This window comes from Taudactylus pleione, unplaced genomic scaffold (assembly GCF_031769625.1).
Source record: "Taudactylus pleione unplaced genomic scaffold, aTauple2 ptg001573l, whole genome shotgun sequence".
Lineage (NCBI taxonomy): Eukaryota > Metazoa > Chordata > Amphibia > Anura > Myobatrachidae > Taudactylus > Taudactylus pleione.
Genome location: NW_028285970.1, coordinates 661,519 through 677,630, shown reverse-complemented (window position 1 = coordinate 677,630; position 16,112 = coordinate 661,519). Strand labels below are relative to the sequence as shown.

The following is a 16,112-nucleotide window of genomic DNA, read 5'->3' as shown; positions in this document are numbered from 1 at the left end:
GCCATTACTGTTCCCATCCCTATTACACCTCTCCAATGTATGGAGTCGAAACATAAATTGCCACAGGACATGCTTATGGATGCAGGTGTATGTCCTTGTTTGTGTGCATGCACAGTAGAGAAATTAACCAATGACCAATTTTACATGAGCCCCACACACTAGAAATGAATCAAGTTTGTGATAGAATATATTAGTTCTACTGATTCTCAATAACACAATTCCTGTGGCTATTGGTAGGCCCTTATAGTTACTGCACAACTATGCAGTAAGGTTTTTATATTATTCTTGTCAACTCAAAATAATCTCAACTTTATTTTTAATGTTTTTCATAAAATGCTTATTCGCATAACCCTAAAAATAAAATGCACCTATGTTATGTTATATGATATTTGCTTGATTTTTTTTTTCATTTTGCCTCAGTTTATTTTATATCGCATTCTTCTATTGTGGTATGCTATGAAACAAAGGGCCATCATCCAGGATGTGGGAGGAGTCTATTTACTGAGTGCATCCAGATGAACCATGAGCCATCCAAGTATGATAGAGAATCAGACCCGAAAAAGCTCACAGAAAATAAATATTTTCTCTGCTTATATCAATTTAATAATTTGTTTTAATTCTGTTATGAGATCACCACACTGTGCTTTCTAAACAGGAATATTAATTCTCAAAACAGATCCCATACATGACATTCACTCATGCATAGAAAATATTTCTTACACTAAAGTCCCACAGTGTGGCAAAATTCATAGCATTGGCTTGTTCGGCTCGTGGAACAGTTTTCCTTGGAATTGAACCATATGGCTTTCCCATTAATGCCTACAAAAAAGAAACACAAAACAAGAAAACATTACTACGAGGCTGAACACAAAGGAGGCTCATACTGAGCTGGACACAAGTGCACAATGATCCCTGGAACAAGGTACAGTTGCTTAGCTTGCCAGACGGGCTAGCATATGAACTTGATTAACAAAATGAGATGTCGTTTCACAGTGGCTGTAGTAATTGTAACACTACAGTAAACAATTCATATAAAATATTATACATGGCTAGACAGTGTTATTAATAAATGATATAGCTATATTTACCATGTAAAAGGAAATTACAAGAAAGCCAAATTGTTTTAATAAAGTTAAGATCAATACAAAGATGCTTCAACTTCACTTTAAAAGCTCTAATGGGAAACTGCTTTATTGCCATTTACTGATTGCAAATATCACTGCAATAATTAGCATTAGCTTAAGTTGTATATTCAGATGCATTCAGCCAATCAGATTGTCATCGTCATCATCATCATTTCACATTTTGCACCAGGTAAAGAGAAACCTAAAGCGTTCCAATGACAAACAGGCCCATATGTGTCTATCTTGTGGTAAGAAAGGGACAGTAGTTTTGCCATGGTTATACACTTCCTCCAACTCCTTTGCTGACTCACTTAATGCAAGGGGACATTCTCAGTCTAACACCCTCTTGTCTTGCCCGTCTCACCCTTTTTCTGTGGGATGCAAACTACTAATTGAGGATGCTTTCTAGACCTTGCCTAAATTTACTAAGAACTTGGGGCCTGATTCAGAACCGCTCGTAAGCAGCCGCTCGTTCGCTCTGAGCAATGTTCGCACAACTGCGCATGCGTATGGGTCGTAATGTGCATGCGCAAACCAGTCATTGCGATCGGAAATCGTGCGCTCGTAAAACAGAGAGGGGCTGCTAATTTGATTGACAGAATATACCGTTTGTGGGTGGCAACAGGGGAAGGTGCTTGAAAACAGGGGAGTGGAGATCCGAACGCAGGCGTGCCTAATGGTCAAAAGGGTGTTTAATGGGAGTGCATAATTAGTAAAGGAGCGTCATCGACCACGTCACTTGGTTGTCTTTTAGCCTGAACTGCTCGCAGTGATAGCGGTAAGAAAAACCTACCACAAGCACTGCGAGCAGTTCAGATGCCTTTCGATGTACCCGATTAATCTAATAAATACCGGAGATGACGTGTGATGCGAATGGCAAAGGGGCGTCTTTACAAAATAGCGAGCGCATTTTTCGTTCGCTCGCTCAGACATAGAGGCGTCAACAAACCGCAAAGAGTGAGCGCTCAATTTAAATAGCCGGCTCCTTTTTTGGAACGACCGTCCGCAAATAGCGTCCGGCTCTGAATCAGGCCCTTGGATCGGGATCTACATATTCAGACCAGTACCAAAGGCTGGTATAAGATCTTTCTAACTACCTTTATTTGTTTGGTGAGTTACTCAATCATTGAAACTCCATTTAAGGTTTTGTCTCTATGGAGGAGATACTCTAGCATTGTTGCTTGGATGTTCCCTAGAATGTCTAGCTCCTTTTGGAGATGTAGCAAAGCAAATTTGGTGGACTGCCAGACCCTGCATCCTTTTTGGGATTCTGTGATAGACCTAACTAAAGAAACTCTAGGAGGATATACAAAAAGGATATGTCTGCGCTGATGTTCACAGAAAAAACATATTAGAAATATTATTGAATATCAATTTATTTCACATATAATTAGAACTGCAGTTCCTAAAAGCATTGGATTCAACAATTATTTTACATATACTCAGATCATATCTGTACAATTACCAATATGGCAATAATGAAATGATTACATGTGAAATTGACTGGTAAAAACAATTGAACAAACAAATGTTGTATTAATAACCCACCAATTGATGGGAAAAGACAAACAGCAATTGATTTAATATATTAATACTATTGATCCCAAGAAATACTAAAGGGATTCCTAATTGAACTCCTATTGGAGATTGGAGACAAATAGCCCAATGATAAAAGTTCCAATGTTATTGGATCCGCGGTGTCCGTAAAGTTTGAAGGACACAGTGAGGTACATATGTTAAATATGATGACTATTCAAGCCGCTCACCCTCAGCTGATCCGGCCTAAAAAAGTCTGTCTGCTCCGGCAGAACACTGATTTCCAATGCTACAGACACACTGGATGTTAAACTGTGGAATGTGTGCTAACCACAGTGATGTCTGGCTGTAAGCGCAATACTCACAGGGGAGCCGTCTGCTCCGACAGGTGTCTGACTCCCACTAGTGAGATGCAATGGGTGATGACTGGTAACCAGCTGATAGCGGCTGAAGGGGGTACGTCTGCTCCGGCAGGCTCCCGACTCCCGCTAGTGAGAAGTGCTGGATGGTATAAGGTGATACCGGCTGGAAGGGAGTCCGTCTGCTCCGGCAGACTCCTGACTCTCGCTGATGGATAGGCAGTAGAGCGTGACTGCTACCAGCTGGAACCGGCTGAAAAGGTGAAGATGCGGTCTCCAAATGCAAACAGGAACAGGTGCAGTCCTAACTAAGTTTCCCTTGACGCGTTTCTCCCCTCTCACAGGGGTTTTTCCAAAAGGCTTTTCAGCCTTTTGAAAAAACCCCCGTGAGAGGGGAGAAACACGTCAAGGGAAACTTAGTTAGGACTGCACCTGTTCCTGTTTGCATTTGGAGACCGCATCTTCACCTTTTCAGCCGGTTCCAGCTGGTAGCAGTCACGCTCTACTGCCTATCCATCAGCGAGAGTCAGGAGCCTGCCGGAGCAGACGTACCCCCTTCAGCCGCTATCAGCTGGTTACCAGTCATCACCCATTGCATCTCACTAGTGGGAGTCAGACACCTGTCGGAGCAGACGGCTCCCCTGTGAGTATTGCGCTTACAGCCAGACATCACTGTGGTTAGCACACATTCCACAGTTTAACATCCAGTGTGTCTGTAGCATTGGAAATCAGTGTTCTGCCGGAGCAGACAGACTTTTTTAGGCCGGATCAGCTGAGGGTGAGCGGCTTGAATAGTCATCATATTTAACATATGTACCTCACTGTGTCCTTCAAACTTTACGGACACCGCGGATCCAATAACATTGGAACTTTTATCATTGGGCTATTTGTCTCCAATCTCCAATAGGAGTTCAATTAGGAATCCCTTTAGTATTTCTTGGGATCAATAGTATTAATATATTAAATCAATTGCTGTTTGTCTTTTCCCATCAATTGGTGGGTTATTAATACAACATTTGTTTGTTCAATTGTTTTTACCAGTCAATTTCATATGTAATCATTTCATTATTGCCATATTGGTAATTGTACAGATATGATCTGAGTATATGTAAAATAATTGTTGAATCCAATGCTTTTAGGAACTGCAGTTCTAATTATATGTGAAATAAATTGATATTCAATAATATTTCTAATATGTTTTTTCTGTGAACATCAGCGCAGACATATCCTTTTTGTATATTTTCATTTGTTGAGAGGAATCTGGCAGTTTCCTCTATATGTCAGCAGCTGTGTGAACAATTAGATCACCAAGTGGAATTAGCGCTCCACTGTGTTTTAAACTCTAGGAGGAGACTGTTCAGTAGATCCCTTCTTTTGGTTACTGAATAAGATTAATGGGCCTATATCCTGCTATAAGAAGTCACTGCTAAAATAATACAGTGCTGCTAAGGGAAACAGTCGGGAAGCCAACAGACGGAATCCCGACCACCGGCTTCACGACTGTCTAGTCCTGGCAAGGGTTAATTGACAGGCGTTGAAATCCCGACGCCTGTCATTTTACCTATGCCGGGAGCCCGACACTCGGCTTACCGATCGAAGGTAAGCCGGGCACCGGGCGCGGACAGCCGTGGGGGGGAGGGTTAGGTTTAGGGCTCCCGGGGGGGACTTAGGGTTAGGCACCCCCCTGAGGGACTTAGGTTTAGGTGGCGGGGAAGGGGAGGTTAGGTTTAGGCACTTGGAGGGGGATTAGGGTTAGGCACTTGGTGAGAGGTTAGGGTTAGGCACCCCTAAGGGAGGGTTAGGGGATAGAATAGGGTTAGGAAATACTTACCTTGGACAATCGGGATATTCACCCCTGTCATGCGGCCGGCGGTAAATCATACCGAACCCACTGCTAAAGCTGTTATCCCAGTCCATTGGAAATCTACTTTCCCACCCTCCATTAAGGAATGATTCTTCAGATTAGACCACTATAAGGCCATGGATGATCTCCTTCTGTTGGCTTAACAGGTTTGAGGAATGAAACGCTGTTTGAAGAACTTGGTTGCTATTCAAGGAGTCTAGCAGCTACATTTCCATTTGTGGCTAGGAGAGTAAATGCTTTCCTAACAACTTACTCTGGTACCTTTATTATTGTTGAACTGTGTGTACTATTTGACGGTGATAAGCAGAGTAAATAGTATACAGTACACCACATGTACTAGACAGCTTAGGACTTAGCTAGCAGTTTGGTTTATTGTGCAGCGGTATGTTTGTACAGCCGTACTCACAGTTTAATAGTTAGTGTCCTTGAAGGAGCTGAGCTAGCGGACAATATAGATCACCAGCTGATAAATGTATGTGGGTAGCGTTCAGCTCCTACCCTCTTAGATAAGGGGGCTGCCGCTACTGAAGGAGAAGGAGAGACACTTCAGTTTTGACTGGCGGGTCCCGACGCCTGTGCAATGGATCTGGCAGGCGCGGGACCAGTGCACACGCACAAGCAGCAGTGGCTCAGCACATGTGCAAAACACTGGCTTCTAGGGACTGCGTTGGCTGTAGCTCCTAGAAGCTGTGTAGTGCTGCCTGAAAGGCAGAGAAGCAGCTTCCCACTGGAAGCACCCTCTCTCTGCTAATCACAGTCTGCACTGGCAGTCCCACGGGGAGAAAACACCTCTCCCTGGGACTGCCTGTCCTCTCTGTGACTGGCAGGTAGAACTTCCATTGGGAAGCCACTGCCAGTCACAGTCTAGCCAGCGCAGTCATGGACTGTAACTGGACCACTAAGGTGGTGGATTTCAATGGGGGACTGCAGCCATGCAGCCCCTAGGTAATATCCACCACCGGTAGTGGTACATATGCAAGCAATCGGTGTGGCTCTTTAGTGGTCTTTAGCCCGCATAAATTCTGGGGTCTCTATGGGTGCTTTGTGGAACATGTCTGTGCTCTCACACAGTGACAAGATGGCACTGCGCATGCGCAGAAAACTGAACTGGTGGCCATCTTGGTACAGGGAGGATGCTTCCCTAAAGGAGCATCATGGATGCAGCCAGTATCGCACTCAATATTTCAACAATTATGCCACTACGGTAACTTCCAACTTAGTTGTTCCTTTCCCTTGTTTCATATGGGTTCCCCTACTTCTTACTCCTCCCTTCCCCATCATTCCTCTTTTCTGTTTTTATACATGTTAAAACTATTGAATCTACTTTCTATACAGATTTTTGCATTTAGACCTCTGCTTACATTAGCGTTGCCCGGTCGTGTCCTCAGTTCATGACTACTGTGGATTTTCCAACCCCATATTGTCTATGTCTAGCCTTTATGTTTGTCCATGTATACTTGTTCTGACTGTACTCTTATTGTCTGCCAAGTTTTTGTTTCCTGTATGTTTTCTCTTGAATAAAAATATAATTTAAAAAAAAAGGTCACAGAATGGGGACAGATGTGTAGCAATATTATGCACTTGTGCATTTGCAAAAAATGTGCACTTTACAGTAAAAAAAAAAAAAGACGCATTTTGCATTTGTATTAACCCAAACATGATCTCCGATAGGTTCAATGATCTTTAGTTCTGCTTAAAGGGAAATGCATCAAACTGTCCAAAAAAAGATGAGGTCTCTTTCCAGTAATTATTCTATAAATGATTAATAAAGCATGTGGAGAAGTGATATCTGTAGGCTTCACAAGTTTCTCATGTCATTTTGTTTGATTACATTGCATAACAGAATGTATTGCAGGACAGTAGTTGCGTCCTTAGCCATATGTACTCCTGTACTGTCCCACTGTGATGTAATTAGAAGGTTTGTGCCAGATATAGCCAGGGGAGACTGTTTCTCTGTGAGTGCACTATATAGTACATACTTGATCTTGTTGTCCTGAGAAACCCACAGCAATGCATTTAGGCATGAGATACGCTGCACAGATGGACTGCTCTGTGGATTGAATTCATTAATGTACACTAAGTGAAGCTATCATGTTACTTCATTCATTGTGACAAAATGAAACACAGACTACTACAAACAGTAGGACAAAAATGTTGATACTTAGTAATGACCAAGTAATACATTTCAACATAACATATGTGAAACAGGAGAACACCATTGCATCCCATTATGAAGACCCATACAAAATAAATAAGACCTGATTCAGAGATGAACGCAATGCAGGTATTTACGCAGATGAGCCATGATCAGTGATCTGCACATGCATCAACTTTCGACGGTCGCAACAAGTATTTTCTTGTAGTGTCACTGACTATCAGGAAGCTTTTTGGGGGTGATAATGGGGGTATGTCCGCTGAAATGAAGACATGTCCTGACCGTTTGGGAGGGGTTGCAGGCTGCGATTGCGGTCCCAAACGGAGAGAAAATGGCACAGTATTGGCGGCCATTCTGCTGTAACCATAGGGATACTCAGGTGGTCAATTATCATCCAATATGCATGCAATGGATGTGGCTCTGTACACAAGCCACGACTTTGCTAGTGGGTGCCTGAACAAAAATCCAGCCAACATCAACATTTGCATTTGTTTACATGTCCGCTTCATAGAGGATCTCAGTCATGACGGGATTTATATCTAACTCTCTGAATCAGGCCCGTAGTTATCAAGATGGGATCATTCCAGAATCATATATGGAAAATCAGCCAAAATCTTTCAAGGCTAGCGTATTCCTAATAAAAAAATACAGACTAGCATGTTCATGGTGAAAAAAGGCAGTCACACAGGATAAACCCACTTGACTGAAAAGGTTAGTGCTTTCATCCCTTTACAGTTTTGTTTGCATAATCATGGTTTACATGATATTAGTTTAATTTCCAAGCTGCACATGTTATAAAAAAAAAAGTCCATTTAATTAAAGCAGTAATAAGTATATGCAGCTGATAGCATTACATTGATATATTGTAAATACATTTGTACAAAAAGGGGAATAAATGAGTCTTTCACATATTGCAATTGAATTATTTGTATTTTTTTTAGTTATTAAAATACTCTAAAAACATTTTAATTAACCACATTTTAATTGACCAGCACTGGATCTATAGCAATGAAGTCACACTAATTACTGCACACTGATTTAGCCCTTACTGTATTTTTTAAATGATTTGCACACTTCTTGCCAATTAATAAAGTACTGCTCCTGATGTCATTACTATAAAATACCTTATGAATACTTTAGGAAATTAAAGTGATTTATTCTAGCAAACCTTTTTAGATGGGACAATGCTCAGACATGGATAATCTTGGATATGTAGGAAAGCTTTATTATATATAATTCTAACATGTTTCATCTATTTTTGGATTTTCATGCTATGTACAGTTAAAACTACTAACATGAGTTTATGACACTGGTTGATACCCACTCTTTTAAATAATGACTTTAAACATACCGATTAAAATAAAATATTCCATAACAATTTCAAAATATTATATAACTAGCTGGGATACCCCACGTTGCCCAGGTTGAAAAATGGACCTTGAAGTACATCTGCAGCCTTTATTTTTTACATTGTTTTCGCCTATAACCTCATTCCACTAATCCTGAAAAGGACCCCACTGTTTTCTAACATGATGTGGCATCCTAAAGAAGGAAAGCTTTGACAAGGAACATAGAATTCGTTTAAACCTAGATAATAATGCAATTTAGGAGTAAGTGACAGTGCAGGCAGGTGTATTCTCTGACTATTTGGAATGGGCTATATCAGGAGCAGAGTGACTTACAGGATACAAATTAGTATAGTTTCCTGAAACACTGTGATTTTGAAAATTACTGCAGAACATCAATCAGTGCAGAACAGAAATTACTGTTGAGCAGAAATCTCTGCAGACCAATACTGGAGAGCATGGCATATGAAAATGTGCTTGGAGGAAATTAGTAACCGTCACTGCAGGTGCAGTGTGATAGTTGATCCTCTGACTCACTGCTCTTCCGTTGGAGCTCTGCCTGCCCCCCACTGGTACATATAAGCTTGTGCTTTCAGATTAGGGAAGTTTTAGGCACAGGAAGACATCCTGAGCGGACTTGCTTAAGCAAAAATTTAAAATCAGAGACCCATGGCCTACTTGGTGGGCACCATGTAAACCTCCATGGGTCCGACGAACTTCAAACATAGCCAAAAACCTAATCCTTGTCAATCAACACCACCATGCCAAACTTGGTGGAGCTAGATACAAAACTCTGGCCATGCATAAAGAACAAACCGACACACACACACTTTCTCGCTTATTACCGTATATACTCGAGTATAAGTCGACCCGAATATAAGCCGAGATACCTACTTTTAACCAAAAAAACTGTGAAAACTTACTGACTCGAGTATAAGCCTAGTGTGGGAAATGGCAGCAGCTGGTAGTGCCCCCAGTAGTAATTCCCCCTGGTTGTGCCCCCAGTAGTAATCCCTCCTGGTAGTGCCCCCAGTGGTAATCCCCCCTTTCAGTGCCTCCAGTAGTAATCCCCCCCTGGTAGTACCCCCAGTAGTAATCCCCCCTTTTAGTGCCCCCTGTAGTAATCCCCCCCTGTAGTAATCCCCCCCTGGTAGTGCCCCCTGTAGTAATCCCCCCCTTGTAGTTCCCCCAGTGGTAATCCCCCCTTTTAGTGCCCCCTGTAGTAATCGCCCCCTGATAATGCCCCTTGGTAGTGCCCCCTGTAGTAATCGCCCCCTGGTAGTACCCCCTGATAATGCCCCCTGGTAGTGCCCCCTGTAGTCATCGCCCCCTGGTAGTGCCCCCTGTAGTTCCCCCCCCTAGTAGAGAGAGACGTGAAAAGAATAAAAAATAAATAAACACTTACCTTAAACTCCCGCTCCTGGTCCCACCGCTGTCCGCTCCTCCGGCCGCTTTGCATGGGAGAGACGTTGTCATGACGACGTGTCTCCCATCACCCACTGCGGGAGCCGGAAGATGGTTCCCGCAGTGGGAGCAGCAGCAGCCGCTGAGAGTCTGACAGACTCTCAGCGGCTGCTGATTACACCAAACACGCAGCTGCCGGCTCCGGCGGCTGTGTGTTTGGCAGTGTGTAGCGCTGACCGAACTCCGTCCGGTCAGCGCTACACTTGACTCGAGTATAAGCCGAGGGGGTACTTTTTCAGCACATTTTTTGTGCTGAAAAACTTGGCTTATACTCGAGTATATCCGGTATATAAATATTAATATATTTCTTCTAAATATACATTTGATTTATATAGAGCTTGCTGAGCTTTCAGTATTGTAGACTCCCTATTTTTAAACATTACCGAATGATGATTCATATTTCACGTCAAGGGTAATCTGAAACTCATTACATGATGACATACTGTATAATTATTCCAAATCTAGATTAGCTGGTTTACTGCTTTACCTCAGGCACCATGACTAGGCCAAATGTCAGTCCAAAGAGTATCATATTGATTCCATACATCCAACGAAGAAAAATAAAATAAGAGGCAACTGAAGAGCCAAAGTGACCTGGGGATAGAAATTGGCTTAGCTGTAGTTAAGTTGCAATTATTTTCATTACAATTGTAAGGTGTATTCTCTATTTCAATACAGTATATTCTATGATATAAAGTTAGCAGTTAATCAGAAAGTTATTTAATTAGTAGTATAGTTTTTAGTTCATTTGTTTGCTTAAGAATAACACACTCGAATTGGCTTTCAAGCACATAATAAGACAGTATGGGTGAAAGTTAAACAGCTACAATTAAAAGTGTTTTAGCTTTATATTAATCACGTGTAAAATGAAAATGAATGAAAGCAATGTTTACTGTCACTGACTGCATACCGCATTGAAAGGGGTCGCTTCAAACAGACTTGCCCAGTGAGTCCTTACAAGTAAGTGCGGTATATGCCACACTTAAGGCGGACTTGCTAATAGCTGTGAACAAAAATCTGGGACGAGAACAGGCTGAGGGGAATGGGATGAGGTGCCATTGCTGGCATTAACATGCAACTCGTGGCTAATTGAATCAAGCCCAAAGACAGGTAGGAAGCTGGGGCTTGGGGGATGAGAACGAGACTTTGTCCCATTGAGAGTTTGAAGCTTAAGTGGTCACATCCATTCATTATTGTTCCAACGGAGCTGTGAAACATAGCACTGCACAAGCGCCAGTGTCCGACGGAAGAAGTCAGACAGGGGCGGAGGGAATTTAAAGGGAAACAAACGCCATCTGATTTTTGTAGCAGTCAAGCTCCAAAAATATTATATTTTCGGAGCTTGATGAATTTAAGTACCCATACTAGTGTATGGGGACAGCGGGCCAGATTTTGAGAGAAAGGTAAGAAGGAGATATCTGTTATATCTCCTGTATTACCTTTGTGATGAGTGGCCCCAAAACATAATTTCTAGAAAAGCAGGTGAAAATGAACATTAAGTTGTAATGAATAGACCCCTAAATGTCTACGAAAAGGGTTTATTCCATTTTAAAATACGTGTTTGTGATTACATATTTTTAATGAAAATATTAAATGATTGCTATTCTATTTATGTGTATGTTTGCCTTTCTAGATGCATATGATATTAATTTCATATAGTTGTATTTTTAACTAATCAGGTTGAAGCATAGGAAGCTCACTTACTTTCAATTTCTTTAATTTTCATTTCCCATGGTATACAGGCAGTTTTGAAATTCTCAAAATCCCTCTGAAATTTCATCCATTTCTAGTAGAAAAAGGTGCATTTTAGCAAAACTGTACTTTTTGACATATTTTGGACAGTACTCTTTATGATAGTTACAGCTTTAGTATTTGGAAATATATATGCCCTTACCTTATTATGGTTTATATAGTCAAAGCAGTCACACTAAGAGGCAGACTGAATTAAGCCCAGAAGTTGCCGTTACAGATTCTGCATTTTAAGTCACAGAATCTGATTCTGCTCGCAGCCTGTGGAAGTGTGAGCAGAATTAGCCTACCGTAACTAGCAGATAGATGTGTAATATGAGCTGCCATTGGCAGCTACTGTGTAACTAAAGTTTCTCCTAAAATGTTTTCACCTATTACCTTGTACATTTAGGTGTCTATTTAATAACAATCGACTGCTGATAAAAAGGAGAGAGAAAGGGTGCAGCTACCTCTGGGGTCTATGTACTAAGCCTTGGAGAGAGATAAAGTGGATGGAGATAAAGGACCAACCAATCTGCTCCTAACTGTCACTACAGGCTGTGTTTAAAAAATGATAGTTAGGAGCTGATTGGTTGTTACTTATATCTCCATCCACTTTTTCTGTCTCCAAAGCTTAGTACATAGACCCCACAGAGAGACAGAAGCGGTGAGGAGAAATTGTTGGCATTGGCAAGAGAAAGAAAGGGGGAGGCAGAGCTAGTATTTAATTTTATAGTACAGTACATATACTTATGTTTAGGAGCATTTTAAAGGGTCTAACTCGCATTTCCCTTTATTTCTGTATTTAAATTAATATTTGTATTTTATTTTTATATCACTGTAACTTCTCAGTAGATCCTGGGGACATAGGGCCTGATTCAGAGCCGCTCGTAAGCGGCCGCTCGTTCATTCCGAGCGATGTTCGCACATCTGCGCATGCGTACGGTTTTTAATACGCATGCGCAAACCAGTCAATGCGGCCGAAAATAATTTGTTCGCTATATAGCGAATGCCTGCTATTTTGAATGACATGAGGAGGCGTATGTGGGTGGTAACAGGGGAAGGTGTTTGAAAACAGGGAGTGGAATTCAGAACGCAGGCGTGTTTAAAGGTCAAAACGGGCGTTTTAAGGGTGTGCATAATTAATACGGCAGCGTCATCGACCATGTCACCTGGTTGTTTTATAGTTAGAACTGCTCGCAATATAGTGGTAGGAAAAATCAACCACAAGAATAGCGAGCAGTTCATACGCTGTTCGATGTACTCGATTAATCAAATAAATAGCGGACATGACGTATGGTGCGAGCGGCAAGGGGGCGTATTTTTCAAAATTTCGACCGCAAGTTTTGCTCGCTCGTTCAGACATAGAGGCGTGAACAGACCGCAAAGAGCGAACGGTTCATTTGAATAGCCACCCCTTTTTTTTGAACGAACGACCGCAAATAGCGAGCGGCTCTGAATGAGGTCCATAATACAGTGTGTGTGTTGCACTGCAAGTTAGTAAAATATATAATTTATTTATTTAAATTTTCATTACTAGAAAGATTCTCTGAACCTGAAGTCATTGCGGCTTCTGCAAGCTGACACCAGTGATGACACTGGATTGGAAATCTAAAGCCACAGCTCAGGACTGCATTGAAAATATGGTTGGAATAGTCAAGAGCCCTGTGGAAATGTTCATTGTAATGTAACACAGGGTTGCCGAATGGTCAACATTCTTTAAGAACCATTTAACTATTACATGCTTAATGTTACTTCTGGAATTTAGTTATTTCTGGTTTTGATTCTTCAAGTCAGGAGGATGTTTTTATTTGAAGCAAAATATGCAAATTGTTACATCTGTGATTTACCTAAATATTTAAGCAACAGCTTTAAATATTGTATTTACAATTTAAAATAGATTTTACAAATTAAAATACATTGAAAATCAAAATACACTTACTTTAAGCATCATTACTTTATATGCATACAGCTTTTTTCCTTTCCCTTTGCCAAGTGCTCCTTCAAATTTTTCGACAAATTCCTGAGCGTCCCTACAATTTTGAAATATTATTTTATGTTACAGAAATAGCCAGCAAATCCTTAGACTTCATTGTAAAGAAGGTTTTCAAAATATTTTGACTTAATTTTAAAGAAATATATACATGTACAGTATATTGTATGGTAAATTACTTTTTACAACAGGTATTTGTTTTGTATATTTATTTATAGGTTAATTAAATTAAAAAAAGTGTATGTGTAGAATCTCATAAAATCTCATAGAAATGTTTGACATTAATTAGGCCTTTACACTTTGTTATATCTCATTTCTTTCAACATAACTTTATCTTATAGAAAACTTTATTCAATAGCCTAACAGACAATAGATACATTTGCATCAATAGAGAAAGTAGAGAGACAGCTACAGTGCTGCCTTTAATCAATTGTTTTTTTTTTATTAATTTATGTGGCCCCCCATCATATTTTGTGATACAGTATGTTTGCCCCATAATACTTTGTCTAGTGTAATGGTAATATTATTTACTTTCCTATAATCTTTTATCCTCAGCTGACATCATATCTAGGGTGAAAAAAACAACTAAACAAAGTAACTGATCAGGCCTTTCTCTCACAGATGAGAGGCTATGCCTGATTATTGAGTATGCAGGTTTACTTGATGAGCAGGGGTGCCGAGAGGGGGGGGGAGCAGGTACACTTTACCTGGGCCCGGGCTTCCAGAGGGGCCCGGCGGGGACCCGGGTCCAGCGCCACCCCCCCTCCCTTCCTCCCGCCTCCCTCCCTCGCAGCAGCCACAGCAATCTCCTCTGCCTGAGGGGGAGAGCGATCACACTGATCGCGGCCCCTCTGGCTTTGCGTCAGGCTGAGGGGTTCACAGTGCCCCCTCCCTGGCACGCGGCGCTGCAATAATGTTTTTTTTTCCTTCTTCAAGGGGGGGTGGCCACACCTCCCGCGATTAGGCCATGCCCCCTCTTTACCGAGGCCCGGCAGCGCTCTCTACGGCCCTGTTGATGAGAGCTTGGATATTGAAACGCTTACATTTTCAAAACTGCACATAAAGGGGCTGATGCAGCACTGAACTTACACCACCTTGTGGACTGTATCTAGAGCGATTTCAGCCCTGTTTCAAAACCAAGCATATGTATGCAAGTACATATAATACAGAATTGCATGCAATTCACTTGCATCTCCACTTGCGACTGAAGGGGCAAAACTGGGTAGTATAGGGGTGTACTCACGTAAGCAGGGTTCACTGAGGGCATGTCCGGAAGCGTAATCATGCCTGTTACAAATGTATTTTTTGCCCCAAATGATAATGCCGATGATGATGGTTATCAAACCTAATGTACAGTTTATGGACAGGGGTGGTCTGCTAGCAGATGCATACAACTCTGAATACAGACAAATATATGCATATGCATTTAGTTCCGTGCAAGCGATATGAGAGCAATTATGGCCAATTTGCTTTTAACTCTACAGCAGCACCGAATTGTATAAAAAAAAAATATGTATTTTAATAAAGTTACTGCCAAATAATTAACTAGTAGGGTCTTACTTTAGGACTTCCAACTTTTGTTTCATCTTCCAAGGTTTGTTCCTTATAGTTGCAATCAGTTTCTTTTTTTCCTCTACTGCTTCCTTTAATTTGTCTAATTCCTCTTCTGTTATGGCATCTTCTTCAGAGTCAGACCTGCAATGATATAGACGTACATTCCTGCATTCAGTAATGTGATCTACAGGATCTATATATACAAGCTGAACAACTTAAATTGAATGAGCAATATCAGTCCTATAATGACTAGACAAATCTGAACACAGAGCTTTTATTCACGTATTACTTTAAATAGTAGGGATCCCCGCCTAGGCTGACTGGCAAGGGATGATGTATGCTTTGGCCGGGGGACCCGGTGAATGTGTCCCACGGCTGTGGCATTACACCTCTGCTAGAAAGAGTCCAGTGTTGGTTTTGGAAAATACAGGGGATCCCTACTCATTTTGTCCCCCGTATTTCCAAAACCAGGAATCGCTCACTGAGCCTGGTGCTGGGAGAACACTACGTCTTCTTTCCCCCAAATATTCACAACCAGGATCAGCTCAGAAAATCCCGATGTTGGATATGCATTTAGGGGGGCACTTTCATACACATAACACACAACAAGCATGAATCAGATCTATTATTTAGGAGATTTTGTGTTTGATTTTGCGTCTGATTGTATGTTCAATTTTGACATGGGCATCCAAAACGAACAAGAAATCACTAGTCAAAATCAAACTACATCTCATTCGGCTTACAAAATCAAATTTTTGCAAATGTGGGATTTGGACAGTGATATCTACATTTGATTTGATTAAATTTCAGGTGAGCTAAATTGAACATAAAATCGAATGCAAAATTGAACTTTGATGAATATAACCCTATGTCATGGAATTGTTGGAAATGATGTGTGTGCAGGTGTTGATATTGCAGAGTTATGTAGCAGGTACAGCCATACTCACTGTTACATGTACACTGGTAATGGAATGGAGCTGGAGCAGAGC

At 41.2% G+C, this 16,112-nt stretch overlaps 1 protein-coding gene across 1 annotated transcript in view; it reads right to left on the bottom strand.

The window, feature by feature from the left end:
* The window catches only part of LOC148442288 (transmembrane channel-like protein 1), a 152,256-nt gene that overhangs the window by 64,935 nt on the left and 71,209 nt on the right, over positions 1 to 16,112 (bottom strand). The window contains exons 5-9 of the mRNA XM_088464078.1: positions 15,130 to 15,264; positions 13,519 to 13,609; positions 11,553 to 11,634; positions 10,336 to 10,442; positions 721 to 819 (exon numbers count right to left, since the gene is read on the bottom strand). Coding sequence (XP_088320204.1) covers positions 721 to 819; positions 10,336 to 10,442; positions 11,553 to 11,634; positions 13,519 to 13,609; positions 15,130 to 15,264 — 514 coding nt within the window. The remainder of the gene's footprint in view (positions 1 to 720; positions 820 to 10,335; positions 10,443 to 11,552; positions 11,635 to 13,518; positions 13,610 to 15,129; positions 15,265 to 16,112) is intronic.